We start from the raw sequence: 16697 nt of genomic DNA, 5'->3' as shown, positions 1-16697 counted from the left end.
TGAAAAGAGAGAATTGAAGTAAATAGATCATCAACAGCAAAAATAGTAACAAGATTTATATCTTTTCACTCTCAACGTATCATTAGCTCTTTAAAAATAGGCAAAATAAATAAATATTTGGCAATAAACTTTATACAAATAAACACACATTTATGCAACAAAACATTCAAATCAACCTTTAAAACATGTTTCTTGTTGAAGATAAACTAACAAAGCTGTGAGAAGGTGCTCACACCTCTCAGGCCAGGGCATATTAAAATTAAGTTCTTTGGATAAAGTACTTTGGTTTTTAATGAAGCTCTTAAAACTGGATTAAATACAGTGAAACACTGCAAACCACACCATCCTTTTTATAGTGCTGTTATAGTTCATTTGACATCCTATTTATGCATATGTTCCTTTAGTTATTCCACAGAACAGCCACATTGAGAATATCATGCCAAGGACCTAAAAATAGATTTTCATGACACATTTGTGTTTGTATTTGATAAGGATATGTGCTTCTTAAAGGCATTGAGCCATGGTAAATAGGAATCCTTTGCAGGGGGTCCTGAACTTTCTTTGTGATCATCGTAGTAATAGTGTGATTTTGGTAGCCATTGTTTAGAATGGATCGTTGACCTTACTTCTTTTCAAAATCAGTAACAAGCAACTTTCTGTGATCAGATCTCGATCTAAGATTCACCAAAAGCAATGGAGCTTTGTTGACTGGATTGAATTTGGGTATAACCTCTCCTTTTATCATGACTCAATTTCTTTAAGTTAAGGTACATAAACAAACAGTTAAGGTATGCTGTAAGCAGTTATCCATTGCATGGTAAAGTTAATTAGAGCTCAAGACTGTATATCTATTTAATGAGAAGAAGCATAGAGATTGACTTAAAATATGAAGCTTAAGGAAATTAGGATGACTGAAATTTCTCCACTTTCTTGACAATTAAATTAAAATGAATATTAACAAACCTGAATTACACTGAAGGCAAGTCCGATAACACCTATTACAAGAAGATGCTCCAACAGAAACTTGCTGATTTCCTTGTAGCAACCCTGAAAAATAAAAAAAACTGTTAGATTTTCAACGCTGTTTTGATGTTGTCTAGAATTATTGATTATAGGGAACATTGCAATATAGATTCATTAACAATATAAGATTAGTTGTAATAGAAAAAAGACACCATTTTCAGTTTTGGTAATTACTGTACCATTCTACTGCAATTAAATCAATAATAACAAAGAGATTAAAAAGGTATTTTGGTAAACCACCGTTTTACTAACTGAGTGTATATGCTTACAAAAATTTTCAAAATAGAATAAAGAAGAAGCATATTTTGAGTCAGTTACAGGAGAAAGGAAAATCAGTATACCTTTGTATAGACATTATTGGGATCTTTTCCACAGTCGTTATTGTTTTGCTGTTCTTCAACACAACAGCTCTTAGGTGGGTAACCCTTTTGAAACTTGGAGTTGGCCCAATCATTCCAATTTAAATTTCCACAGCATTTGAAATATGTCTGCATCTTATCAATTGCCTCAGTTGTTCCAGGTTCATCACCATATTTCTCACTTATCATCAGACTTAAATCTTTCCTAACCTCTCTTTCAATCTATTTGTGAAAATGTAAACATGTTAATTACAAATAAAAATCAAGATCAAGAGATAATTGGTACTAAGGAGCATTGAGAAAAGTAGGGGTCTAAAAAGTAGGGGAGGGCTAAAGCAGAACAATAAGGATTGCCTAGTGATCCATTGGTTAACCCCCCCCCCCTAGAAGTGATAAAGCCCCCTTGCTCCATGTTGCCTGGATAATTGACAAATCAAAGTTTTCCCAAGTCAGGAAAAGGTGACCTTATGACAATGTAGCTCAAAATTTTTATGGATGAAAGCACATTTATCTTTAATGCTTGATTGATGCAAATTTTAAAATCTTTTATTTAACAAAAGATTCTTTTAGACAGCTGTCTATAGCGGACAGAAAGCAGGAGAGCAAAGGAAAATCTATGTCCAAATAATAAAATGACAAAACAATAAGGCTGCCTCGACATGAGAACGATTCCAAATGGACCTTTTTTCTAAGTGATCCCCTTTTGGTACAGCTAGCAGTTCCATTTGGAACGGTTCCGACAGGTACCGTGTAAACAGAAAGTTGAACTGTGCTCATTTAATGGAACTGGTCTCGTAGAAATGCCAGGTGCAGATCTATATGTTTCTCTGTAAAGTTTGAATTTTTTATCTAATATTCAATTGCAACAATTGGTGCCTTTCTCCCGGACTGAATATAGTTCTTCTGTTTACATACTAAACTCATCTTCTATCCCAAAGTATGTGAGGAATAAAAAATCAAGAAATCAGTCGCCACTCAAAGTGACAGTTTAGAGAATGCTATCTATGCACCATTATTGAAACCAGTGGATAATTGTTTTCTGAAAACCTGTGAAAACCGGTGCCCATATGCAAAAAACCGGTAGCTAAAAAGCTTTAAAAGAAAATGATACAAAATGAAATACAGATTCAAACAAGAATCTGAGGTTTTGTATTGCGCGACTAGAATTTATTTCTCGGAAAAATTAATGAAAATTAGAATCACAGTTGCAAGAAGAGGATCAAAGGCCATACTGAAGGGAGTAAAATTGTGATATTTCAGATAAAGTGGGGGCAAATTAATCACATTTTATTAACTTCATTAGCAACTTTTAGCAATATTTATGGACCAATAACATAAAGGCTGTCAGGGGGTAAAGCATTCCAAAACAGGTCAAAATTTTGGCTAGATCCTGCCTGAAACGCTGCCTAAGGGAACAATCATAATGCATTCACTGAAATTGCAAATTACTAAAAATTTTCTCTTGCCAGCAAGATAAAAGACATTTACACTGTGTACCGAACAATTGCCCAATATATATCCTTAAAAAAACAGTCTTTTGATGAAAAAGATTAGCAACTTCTTTGTACTTACTTTCCCTTTGTTTGCATAAGCAAGCCCTCCTGCAGAGATTTCCAAGCAAAAGATCAACAGGAGGAAAATGAAGAACTATAGTAGAAAAAACAAAAAAAGGTTTAAGAAAACTATACTGTCACTTTACATTATGCTTACTCCAACTGCATTAATTCGAAGTTGTTTCATGAAAGATTTTGAAAAAGTACCAGCTAATAAATATATATTTACACTTGCGATAAAAAAGTATTGGGACACACTTCGAAATTTGGAAGACATTTTAGGCAACAAATTTGGATAGACTGTTTTAAAATCTTTCTCATTAAATAAGTACAACAGCTATTTCCATGAAACTTTCACAAGACATTGATAATGTTTCGAAGCATTTTATGCAGCCAAACAATTAAAAAAACGTCGACCATAACATTTCTATAGGCCTTGAGACGAAAATCACGAAAGCAAATGGATTTCGTGAAATTGCATCAATTGTCGGCTGCTCAATGAATGCAGCTTTTCTGGTGTGTATAAAGATTTTCCGTACAAGATCAGTAAACAATTTACCAAGGGATGGCAGACTGAAGAAGTTCACAACACCGTGGGACAAAAGGTCTTTACTGAGGGAACTGCGAAGTAATAGGTTTAAATCCTTACTAGAAATTATGTTGTCATGTAAAAAGAAGCTAAATATTGGAACATAAACAAAAACATGGCTATAAAAATCATGAAAAATACCAATTTTCCAGCTTTATAGGAAGAAAATGAAACATCGCCGACGAATACAATGGCTTCTCCTTTAATGTTATGCAGTTTTAAAAGTGACTCGATGCAATAATTTAATAAAATTGTAACGTTTTTGTTGATGTAGCAAACTTTATTTGAAGCTTAAAATTTCGATTGTAATTTCTTTGATAAATTTCTTTGTTATGCAAACGTGAAATTAAAAAGTTGAATTTGTTTGGACATCTCTAAAATTTTGTGAAGGTCATGTTGTGACTTTCCCGTTATTAGGCCATCCAATCCTTCTGCATATTTTGTTATTGTATTCAGGAAAATCTTAAGAATCCTATGTTTTCTATCCTGCGTGCAGACTCTGTTGCCGAAGCCGAGCCGATTTTCTTGTTCACAGGTTTCTCAAAATCAAGGAACCGAATTTGATTGGTTGGGGGAATTTCAATTGCTTTTTTCAGTTTTCAAAGTGGCGCCTTCGAGCAGAAGTATAAATGAATGGTATCAGGATAATAGAATAGGTCTGTCTGTTTTTTTGAACAGCTAAAATTACAGAAAAACATTGCATGCTAATGGAGTTGTTGTTCTAGTGCTTAGAATAAAATGTTGATGTCAGCAAACAAGAAAAACGGCACTGTTGCACAGACTCTACTTTCTCTCCTCTTTTAAATTTCAGAGTCTGCACGCAGGCTAATGTTTTCAAGGTTATACTTTATAAGTTGAAGCATTTTCTTAACTTTTTATTCCACTTTGGGGATACGTAGGCCTAGATTATTTGTAGAAAGACTGCCCAAATCTGAAAAAGTTTCAGTTGCAAAACCGAATCCAATAATTTCTTTATCGAATTTGTCCCAATACCTTTTGAACGTAAGTGTATATTTGCAAATTAAAAATGAAGTTTAATAGAACCTTAACATTCTATAAAAATTTTGAGAGAATTAAGGGATAGAAATCCTGGTCTTCTTAAAAAAATTAAAATCCAAAGACATGACTGCATAGAATATTTCCAAAGAAAAATGAGTTTCTTTATGATTGGCTGTCTGTTTGAAGAGAGAGTAAGGTAACATCTGAACCTATTGATTCTCCTTCATACCTTTTCTTACTCTCTGCCATTTTGACCATAACATAGAAAATTTTCAAAGTCTGTTTGATTTTGGATATTGAAAGATGTGATTTGTTAACTGAAAATATGGTTTCATTTCAATATGACAAAATTACAAGATCATGAAAAGTATGAAAATATATCTAAATATTGATATATCTACAATCCATCATTTTAACCAAGAAAACATATTTCAATTAACCTACTCTACTGGATATAATAAATTAATTACAGTGTCCAATCAAATAAATGAATATATATATAAAACCAGTATTAAATGTTGAGTGGTCATGTGGTCATTTGCATGAAAAAGTTTTCTTACCATTAGCAGCATAATTTTGTTTTCCTTGATGGACCCGACAACACCAAGGAATGTCACCACAACAATGACAACTCCAGCACCAATTGCAAGGTTAGATACAGTCGCAAATTCATAATCTGAAAATGATGCATAATCGCCTTTCTCTACACGAAGCCATATTCCAGTGCCAAGTATTCCAGCTCCACAAAGCTGTTGGTAGTAATAGAAATCATCAAAAAATTTGAAGCAAATTTTTTAATCAAATTGTGATTTTGCTAATGATATTACAATCCAGTTAACAAATAATGCAACAAATGAATGTTCACCATGAACCTCGTTCAGTAGAAAAACGTAAAAAGCAGATTACTTTGAAATTAACCATACAAAAGATTAAAAAGTTTTAAACCTAGTCCGAATAAAAAAGGGGTATTTCTTATTCAAACTTAACTATGTACAGAGCAATATCACAATTGCATCTTAGACACATCTTACTAACCAAAAATCTATCTACTGGCCAATAAAATGAATGATGATCATTTTTTGGATATCCCAATTAATACTGCTTTGTTAGAAAATTTTCTATTAAACAGCAAGGATATAAAAGTCTGCCTGTCTCTGTGATAGCTTCTCCAATATCATTATAGACATTTATAGGACCTTTACTAAAAATGCATAAAGCAACAAAGATGGAAAGTTTTTTCTAAACTCAGTAAGAGAAGGTTTCACTGTGATATGACAACAGCACATAATCACTGTCAAAGAGCCTGGAGCAGTTGGACAAGACAGTGGAAATATGGTCCTCAAGAGGGCAAATTAAATACTTTAATATAAGTAATCAAGCAATATTAAGGAGACCTATAAAATTGGGTCAAAGGAGCAGAAAATAGAAAGTGAACCAACAAGCTAGTATGGAGAGCATGATTATTGCACATCAAAGATACAGAGATGGCAATGCTGAGGGTGCAACTAAAAATTAGATATAATGAACCATACACATATACTGAAAAAGTTGTAGAGAGCTGCAGAGCTATTAATGGACAAGAGGTCTTGTAAAATTATACTCTATACTCTGTTAACTGACCACCAAGATGCAATTCACAACCATAAAAACAAAACACTGCAAAAGCAATAGCCATGCCAGGCAGTGGCGGTTTTAGGGACTTCTGGGCCTGGGGCCAAAAACATCTGCAGGGCCCATATTCTTTACAATTTCTATCTTTTCTCTTAGGTGTTAGACCTCTGTTGGTTATCATAAACGTGGGGCCTGGGGCCATGCCCCCCTGAGCCCCCCTTGAAACTGCCACTGATGCCAGGTTGGAAAGTTTACAATATATTGGCTGCTGCCAGACAATAGTGACATACATTATATATTTATATCCATTTACTTATATATTTAGCTGTAAATCCTAGTTGTGCAAACTTCCCAATCTGGGAGCCACACAGAGAAGTGAAAAACCCACTAGAAAGATGCAAGCAGAGTTTCAGAGGCCAAAACCCCATGATGAAAAGAAAAACCACAAATCTGTAAGCCACAGTCAAAATTTGATTTAGGCCATAAAGCCACAAACCTCTTGTAGGCCAAAAGAAATTCAAGAAACAAGACCATAGAAATAAATTACTTACAAAAAATACTAGATTGAAGCCAAAAAGTAAGTACTTGATACAATTTAGGCGCTGATCAATCATCTTTTCTATTCGTCCTGAAATGAAAAAACTTTATTCAAATCTAATTCACATTTGTGTACACTCAAATTTTTTTCTTAGTTTGATACTTCTTATCTTGTCATATTTTCTTCGTCATGCATTACTTATTAAGTTAATGACAGAGAACGCTGTGAAGGAAATAGCACCTTTCATTAGGCTCAATAAGGCCAGAAGGGAAATGTGCAGCTAGTATTGTCAGTTGAAGAACTGAAGAAAAAGGAAGAAATCTTCAATTCCATAATGCAGTCTTATCCTATCAGTATTCTCTAAAAAATGTAACCCTGCAAATATCTACGTAGTATCATAACCACTCTCATTAGCACCAGATTTAGGCCACACATCTGCTTTCATTTGTCAATGAAATATTGCAATGATTGTCCAGATTTAGGCCACACATCTGCCTTTCATTTGTCAAAGAAACATTGCAACTTGTGCCGGCATTTATGACGATTGCATCATAAGTCAATACTACCATCAAGTAAGAAAAAGAAGTATTTTCGTAGCTACCGTTATCCGTTCTCTAAAAATCCATACTGCACCAGAGAACCATCTCTCCGCAAAACCCAAAGTCTGTGTTGTTTTTATTCACCACATGCTGCATCCGGACGTTCTAACGAGGCACTTTGTCAGAACGAGGATGTAGAGGCAAGATAAAATTTATTGGGAAATGACAAACTTTGACTAATGGGAAAGCTAATAAAATAATGATTAAAAGCAGAGAGAAGCGCAAGAAATAAAAATCAATGTTGAATCTTACATACAACAATAAAAAATTTAAGTTCCTTTCTAGCGCATTAGAGCATATCGTTCCAGACCTGGGTACAGAGAGCAAAGTATCTAAAAAGCACAATTTTAAGAGATTCACCAACCTTTTCATCAAAGCAGCATGCTTATAGAACTATATGTACTCGTTCCTCGTACATAAAAATGCATACCCAATTGTGGTTCAAGAGGTAGAATCCAAAAATACTTTTGGACTGCGGAAGATGAACAGTGGGGAAGAAAGGCAAGTGATTCGACTGGTTTAATTTTTCATGCCCCTTGCTGTGCTCAGTGAAATACAACTCGACTCTGCATAAAACTAAAAAAACCGCGAGAGAGAACCTTTCGTGTAGAGCTTGAAGGAAATGATTTCTTAGAAATAAGTGCTTGATGGGTGGTGTTCTATGCAATTGTACCCTATCACGAAGCGGTAAAACACGATTAGAGGAAGTTTAAACTTTGCAGATTTCAGCAGAGGACCATGGCCAGACTGGAAGGTGGGGCAGTTTAAATCGAGAATTCTGGTGCCACAGAAGCCTTTAACGAAAGTGCGATGCGGAAAATTGATTGGATTTTCTTTAGGTGCAAGCAGAAAGTGCTCTACACCGTTTATCAGAATATATTTTAAATATAATGAGCTTCATCCAACAAAACGATAAAAAATTGCGCTATGTCAAAAGCGCAATAACAGTCCAGGCCAGGTGCGCCAAAATTCTGCAATCGCTACAATCTCGGGGGTACTTTCCAGTCTGGGACAATGGGCCATGGTCCCATAAATATCAGGGTCTGCTGCAAACGGCCATATCACAAGGAGTCAAACAAACGCTCAAAGACAAAGGAGAACGAGACAGGGGACTTAAACAGCAGCTTATATAAGGCGGCAATAATATATATTATAAACTGACATAGAATGTAAATCTTCAACGTAAACAAATGTCATATTCCAAAAGCGATATGCACGGTGATCAAATAATTACAATGTCTACATTACTGCAGACATATGCATTTTTAATATGGATGCAAAAAGAAAATATGCACAGATTACATTTAACGAGTGAACTGTGCAAACAAGTTCATTTGGAAAACGACTTTCCTAAGCATTACATCAGCAATTGTCAACCATTGATCAGTTTAAGCATAAGTTCCTTCTTTTGAAATTCCACAAAACAGACACATGGATAGTATCATCCCAAGAATCTGAAAATAAAAGAAATTCGAATAGATATCATTTGATCATTTACAAACATTTGAATGTCAAAAAGAGTGAGCGACGAAATAAACCACAAATGATATCAGACTGCACGAGCAGTGCGGTGTGGCGCGTCACGATGCAGGCCAAATATGGCTAGCATTTTCTGCAGCTTAGCACAAGCATCACCTTCTTTAAGCTATGTGCCAGAGTTTGGTGATGCTTCTCTTTGAGGGAAGTTTTTGCAAGCACTAATACGAAATTAAAGTTAATTGACAGATACTAAAGAGACTTAAGCCAACTTTCAATTGAGAATTGACCAATAAGTGAGGGTAATTCCGCTCAAATGCTTATTAATTGGCTATTTCTCTTTAAAGGACATATGTCACATTAGCAGTTGGCTAAAACAACAAAAACATTTGGAGGGAAATTCCATTGTTTCGTGACTTTTCATTTTTGGTTCATGAATTTCTACTGCCATGAAAATTCAGCCTCGATCCCGTGCTTTGTACTAAACAATAAAGATAATTGTATTGCATTAGCCAATCAGGTTCACGAGACATGCCCTTTAACTTGACTACCCTAAAGCAGTGTAAGCATTGAGATAAAAAAGCGATATCAATGTAAATCCGTACCTGAATGACACCAAACACAATGCCAGTGACGCCGATGATGAGAAGATGATCCAAGAGAAACTGCTTCACCTCCTTGTAGCAGCCCTAAAAATTAAATAAAAAATCCGAGTAAAGTTTAGTTTTGACTAATGTCATTGAAAATTGTCATTAAATTTGTAAACACAGAACCAGTATGGCGACAAAAAAAAGACATCGTGTTAGTAGTATTTCAACTTCTTTTGACGTGAATCCATTTGAAAAAAAAATCAGTACATTGACATTCCATTTCGTTTCAATTTGTCTACTTACCTTTCGACAATCCGGGTACTTAAGACAAAAACCATGAAATTACATAATGAGGTTAGCTGAGACATTCTGGGTATGACAAATTCAGTTGTATAGAATTATGTCAACCATGGACCCGTGGTTTTGTAGCTCTTGCAAGTGTTTTCAACATGTCCGACAACCACATTCATATTGCAAACTGTATTCTATTCTTTGGTTAAATTAAACATGTGGATCCTTGTATTCTTTATATAGGTATTTATATGCTGTGATCTTGATGATGAAAACGATCTGAATTGAACTTAGTTGACAGGCGTCTACAAATTTATAGGATAATCAAGATCTTTCTCAATAAACAATTTAAACCTCCTTTGAAAACATAATTTATATTGTGTGAAGTTGAATATGAATTAAATCTTAAAATTTCAATGTAAGATTCTAATATAAAACGTTAAGACAATAAAAAAAAGAAAATCATACAAATAAGAAAACATAAGAATAAGTATAATTACAAGAATAGAAATAACTTAAAGAATAAGAGTGAAGGCAAGACAAATCCTTGTCTGAAACACATATATTTATAATTGAAATATTTAAATAAATATCAGAAATACTTACCCTGGTGTTCACGTTTTTGAGGTCCTTGCCACAATCAACGGTATTTCGCTTGTCCTTCATACAACAACTCTCCGGAACATACCCTTTGCTGACATAATATTTTGAATATTTCCAGTCATCTACGTTGTTATTTCCGCAACATTTGAAAAATTCCTGCATCTTGTCAATAGCTTGTGTGGCACCCGATTCAACGCTATACTTTTCATGGATGGTTACATTCAAGTCCTTTCGTACTTCTGTTTCAATCTAAAAAGCAGAAAACAGTATTTGTATTCCTTTCCTATACATCTAATAATTCTCCAAAGACGTAGCCGATAACTTCTAAAGAAGTTCTCAAATTTAACCTTGTGATTAGAAAAAGCTTTTTTCTTTTGATTCAAAAATGGAGACAGCTTAAAATCACTGTGACAGCTTACAAGCAAGGATGCTTGAATTTAAAACCGAGGCAACATATGAAATAGATTGGTTTCAAATAGATTTTTAGAAAAGGAATCATAAAACTAACTAGCAAAAAAATAGTTGTTCTTCTTAATTGTGGATCAATTCAGTCTGTGAATGGATAACTATTTGTTTAACTATTACAATATAACACATAAGATAAATATCAACAGTCTATTGACAGAATAAAAGAAATAAAATAGTGAGCTAAATAGCCTAAGAAATGTGGCAAATCTTCAGAAATTATAACCTTTTGCAAATAAATGCATTTGCTTGTCTTTTTGAAACACGTGAAAAAACTGGAGCTTTACCCCATCAAGGAAATTCAATATAGGGGTAACAAAAAGGTATTTGGAGAGCTGATCCAATATATGAGGCCATTGAAGACCCAAAGCAGAAGACAAAACTTTACAAGATTAAGTAGCTTCTTCACCTTTCCTCTGTTAGCATAGGCAAGCCCTCCAGCAGCTATCTCCAGGCAGAAAATCAATAGCAAGGAAACAAAGAACTGAAAAACAAAATTCGAAATTTTGAAAACACAAAAAACTGTATGCAACATTGGAACTCTATGTGTGAACAACTGGTTTTCTAATGACCCTCAATAAGATGGCCATGACTTGAAATTTGAGGAACTAATTAATGTTTTGCCTTTATAGCTTCTTTGTATACCTGGCAAATTACTTGTGTCTAAAATGTATACTTTAAGAAACTTTGACATAAAGTTGAATATCTTGGCATAAGTGCTCCCATAGTTGCATTATGAGTTTAGAAGTTATTGCTGATATAAATATAAATTGTAGATATTGATTATACCATGAGAAGCATGATCCTGTTTTCCTTGATTGAGCCTACCACTCCAAGAAGTGTCACCACAACGATGACAACACCTGCAGCAATAGCCAAGTTTGATGCTGTCGCAAATTCATAGTCAGTGAATGACACATAGTCACCCTTTTCAACACGCAGCCAAATCCCGGTTCCAAGAATTCCAGCTCCACAGAGCTATGAAAATATAATCCATAATTGGATTGTAAAAATAGTTTAATTGTTTTCAAATTAATTTTTCAGAAAAAAAGAATACAGATTTGAAGATTAATATAAATCAAATACACTGAAGTTACCAAGTTTTTGTTATCTTAAACAGAACATGATGTATCATTACACAAGTAACAATTCAGAGCATTTCTGATATTTACCAAGCCAGATGCTTATTAGAATAACTGGATACATTATAAAAAGGATGTGCTTCCCATATAAGATTGTATCTAGTTTGGGTCACAGGTTTGTTGAAACTTTTATTAACATATGAATTTTAAGATTCTTATCGATATTCAAGACCAAAGTATTTGACTGTTACAAACCTACTATTTGCCTTCTAGGGTTGGCCCCTTTTTTGACTTAATTAGACTTAATGCATTTGTTTGCAATCATGAATTCAATTAAAATGACCAAGATTTCTGTTCTGATTAAATGTAATTTAGATTGAGCAATGACATCTATATATTATGGTAGCACTAAACTTCCTTCCCTTCAGCTAATAAATCTCCAGTTGAAAGTCTCTACTTACAAAAAATATCAAATTGAAACCAAACAGCAAGTATTTGACACAACTCAGTCCGCCTTCAACCATTTTGCTTGTTCAAGATATGCAAACCTAAAGTGAAGGAAAATAACCATTTGTCTCTTTATTGAGCTAAAAACTAGTGGAAAAAGGAACATAATAAAGGATGATATTTTACCTGTAAAATTGGATGGAGGCTTCTTTCTCAATCAGCCTTTACTCTAAGGGAGTTCTGATATACATGATTGCCTCGAATTTCATCTATTCTACAACTTGGTTTTTTGCAATGTGCATAAGTTGTGCAAGTGAAAATGTGATGGGTTTTTACCTAAATAAAACTAGTTGATGGATCTAACGTAATAATAATGTTCCAGTAATAATTAGTAACGTAATAATTAGTTCCAGCTTATCCATATAGAGGCACTAACATTGACCCTTTATGCCATCTTCAATATATTTACACAAACCATTAACTGAACTGGTCTTGATTACATATCCTTTATAACTTTTACATTTATTAAATAATTCTGAAAGATCATAACTTGATCCATGATAAAGCTGTTGAGACAAACACCCAGTAAAGCACATGGCTAAAGGCATATCCAATGACCAACATATAGAAATAAAAGAATTGTCCACTCCATGTTTGGTAAATGGGCTTAGATAATAGAAATAAAAGAATCTATCAGGATTGTCAAAGCACCAGAATACCTTATCCTATCAGTCAAATTTTTAAATTAGTTTTTAAAACAAGTACCCTGTACAAATGAGAATCCCATAAAATATTATACATTATAAAAAAACTTTGTTTCTCTTATCATTTAAAGGAAGTGACTAAATAATGATGGTTTCATAAATAAAATGACTAATTTTTAGCTCAAAGTATATTGAGGGACCTGAAAATCAAGGTTGATTAAAGATGGTGAACTCAAGTCAGCTGACATCCCATAGTTTGGCAGACCTTGGTCATGATTTTTGCTATATTTGAGTTTTTGTCGAAAATTATTACTAGAAGGTGATGTTTTTATATGTATGGGAATTTCATTCCAGCATTTAGCTCCGTAGAAGCGCACTGACCTAATACCGTATTGCAGAGTATTTTTTGTGTTAGGAAAATATCATTTTTTGTAGCTTGCCACGTACCATATTGATGAACAGATCCAACAAAGTCAAAGAAAGAATGGAAATAAGAAGGAGAGTTCCTATTTACACAATCATAAGCAAAACTAAGTAGTTTCAACTTGAAGAGATAATGTAGTTTTAAAATCTTTAAATCGGAAAAGATGGGAGAGGATGGTGAAGTGAATTATGCAAATGTAATTGCTCTAACAACCCTTTTCTGAAACAAGATAGTGAGTGGATTGATGTAGGTCTCGTAGGTGAGACCCCAAACCAAAATTCCATATTGCAGGAAAGGTGAGAATAAAGAAATGTAAAGACATAGCAGAACATTTTTGGGTAAGAAGTGTCTTACTTTGAAAACATTCCACAAGTTTTAGCCAGTTTTTTAGACAACTCGTTTAAGTAATACTTCCATGACAAATTTTCATTTAGAAGAACACCAAGAAATTTGACGTAACGAGTCTGATTCACAGGAAGATTTCCAATTTTAATACTGGCAGTTTCAGGGCAAGAATGTTGAGGAGACTTAGAAATTATAAAGTTGGTTTTATTAATTTATTTATTAATTATTTATTTATTAATTAATTTATTAATTAAATAAAGTTGACAGCTTGTTAACATCAATCCATTTTTGAATTTTTTTCAATTCCTTGCTAACAACACTCAACTAAAGTAGTTGAGCAAAACTTTAAGCTTCATAATAGATGTTAGTATCATCAGCAAATAAATAGAAGGCTAGCTTTGAAGATACAAGAGGTAAGTCATTGATGTGAATTAAGAAAAAGAGAGGACCAAGAACTGAGCCCTGTGGAACCCCACAGGTAACATTGAGACAACTAGAGTTAGAGCCATTTATTGAAACATACTGTTTCCTATCTGTGAGATATGATTTAAACCAATCTTGGGCAGTTCCTCTAATTCCGTAATGCTCAAGCTTCATCAAGAGAATATCATGATTCAATGTGTCAAAAGCCTTTTGCAAATCAAAAAATATTCTACAACCGGATTTTCTATTGTCTAACAAGTTTTTGATTGCTTCAGTTAAAGTAACCAGGACATGGTTAATGGAATGGCTAGCACGAAAACCAAATTGCAATGTTTATAAAATTTCATGCTTTTCTAGGAAGTTATAGAGACGCTCATACATGACCTTTTCTGTGATTTTGCTGAAAACAGAGAGAAGAGAAATAGGTCTGTAGTTTGAGGCTGTAAATAAACAGCCTTTCTTAAAAAGTGGGATAAATTTTGCCAACTTCATTTGGTCAGGAAATATTCCAGTCTGAAATGATTCATTTATGATTTGAGAGAGTGGAGCAGAGATCAGTGGAGAGATACATTTCAAAACTTTCATAGGAATATTGTTAGGTTACTTTCTAGATTTTAGTGCAGAGATTAAATCAGATATTCAAAAGGAACTGAAGGTGCTGTGAAAAAGGAATTTCTATTTTTGTCACCCATGAGGTCTAAGGGTGACTATTAGTTCTTGGAATATTTTTTGTGATATCATGGGAGACATTAACAAAGAACTTATTAAATATGTTTACAATAAATATATGTCAATATGTTTGCAATAACCAGACCATATAAATATGTCTGGTATGTTACCATTTGCGTCCTTAAGCTTATTTATCACATTTATATTACTTGATTTCCTGACATCAATAACTGATTTAATTCCTGACCATATTTTTTTCATGTTGTTGCTGTTCTTTTGAAAGTAGTCATAGAAGTAGCTGGCTTTACTTTTCTTCAGGGATACTGAAATCTGATTTCGGAATTTTTTGAAAGATCAATAAGATCTTGATTGTTGTTCTTTTTAAGTTTTTTAAGAATTCGATCTCTGCCGTTATCGGCCATTAGCATCATTTTTTTGATTCTGCCGTTAATCCATGCTTTTTTTCTGAATTTGATGGTTTTTTGTCAGTTTTTTCAAGGGAGCATGGGTTGTTACCAACTCATCAAGGTTGGATAGGAGTTTGTTGAACTTAGCATTTAGATCTAGAGTACTGTCATTTATGTATGAAAGGTCAAGATTTGCAAAATCATTTATGAGATTTTCAGCATTGAATTTAGAAAATCATGTTGAAAATAAGTAAATTCTTGTAAGTGATCCCAGCATGTTTGACAATAAAAATTTGTGGAAAATGGTCACTTATTTTTGTCAAAATATCACCACTTATGTTTTCATTATCTGTGATATTTGAAAGAATACTATCAATGAGAGTAGAAGAATGTGCAGATACCCTAGATGGATGAATGATGAATGGCAGAAATTGCTTCGAGAAAAGAGAATTAACTCAATTTGTGATAGATGTACTGGAGTTATAATTCAGTAGATTGATATTGAAATCTCCAAGGATAAAGACAGTTTTATTAAATATAGCTAGGTTGGACAGAGTTTCTTGCAGATACTCATTGAAGCTATCAAAATTTGAATTTGGATGACGATAAACACAACAAAAAAGGTATAAGAAAAGAGTTCTAGCTGATATCTAGGGTGCCATTTAATAAAGACAAAAACGTACCATTGAAGCAATCAACATATTAGCTCACTGCCAAAATACTGTTTTCCGTCTTTTTTAATAATTTCACTTTCCTGAATTCCACAAACCGTACGTACATAATACCTGTGTTGGTTGGTAATTGGTATAGTACAATAAGAAAGAAACATAGATAAAATATAGGTAGTAAATTAAAGAGCAAACCTGTGAATTAGGAATATATCAGACAGACAAATGAATGCAGATGCCAGGTTTTTCTAAAGTCGTTAAATGTCAATTAAAGAGAAACGGGAGTATGGCCTAACCTAACCAGATAAATAGTTAGGAGACGCAATAAATTGACGAGAAAGGTCAATGACGCGATCACTTGGCCCAAACGTTGGTACAGTAGAAAGCTTGCACAAAGACAATATCTAAGCATACAAAGCGATAGTCTAAACCCTTAGCGTATCAGATTAATGACATATTTACTCACTTTGGCATTAACTCGAACTTTTCAACTGTTTACCTCAGCCTTCAGCACAACACCCAACATTCCATGCGCAATGCGTTTGAAGAGGCAATATCAAGTGACGTAATGCCAACCGCTGACCAAAGAGGCCCGAATGAAGAAAAAGGAAGATGGAAGGTAGTGTAATCGTGCGAGGGAGGGGGGGGGGGGGCATTTGACAAGGAGTTAAGTTATCTGTGCATAGGTGTATTCACCTCGTTGCAAAAAATACATCTATTTCAAGAACCTTTTCCCCCCATCCTAATGTTATCTTCAATTTTAAAATTCAAAAGAAGACTTCGTTCGAAATATCTGACTAGTTTAATATCTAAAATAAACTAATTTTGTTGA

The 16697-nt window shown here is 33.8% G+C and overlaps 1 protein-coding gene across 1 annotated transcript; it reads right to left on the bottom strand.

Annotated features, from left to right (window-relative positions):
- Positions 1-43: 43 nt before the first annotated feature.
- Positions 44-16471, bottom strand: LOC135690892 (uncharacterized). The gene is made up of 14 exons (XM_065208581.2): positions 16332-16471; positions 12240-12326; positions 11486-11674; positions 11106-11180; positions 10235-10480; positions 9353-9436; positions 8661-8725; positions 7443-7447; positions 6686-6762; positions 5084-5272; positions 2955-3029; positions 1365-1604; positions 964-1047; positions 44-447 (listed from the first exon to the last, which is right to left on the bottom strand). Exons 2-14 carry the CDS (start codon positions 12300-12302, stop codon positions 385-387), a joined length of 1455 nt encoding a protein of 484 aa, XP_065064653.1. The 5' UTR covers positions 12303-12326; positions 16332-16471; the 3' UTR covers positions 44-384.
- Between the last annotated feature and the right edge of the window lie 226 nt (positions 16472-16697).

Source organism: Rhopilema esculentum, chromosome 4, assembly GCF_057945365.1.
Source record: "Rhopilema esculentum isolate cy_ngs chromosome 4, ASM5794536v1, whole genome shotgun sequence".
In the NCBI taxonomy this organism is placed as follows: domain Eukaryota; kingdom Metazoa; phylum Cnidaria; class Scyphozoa; order Rhizostomeae; family Rhizostomatidae; genus Rhopilema; species Rhopilema esculentum.
Note: the sequence above shows the minus strand (reverse complement) of the source record. Positions and strands in the feature narration are given on the sequence as shown.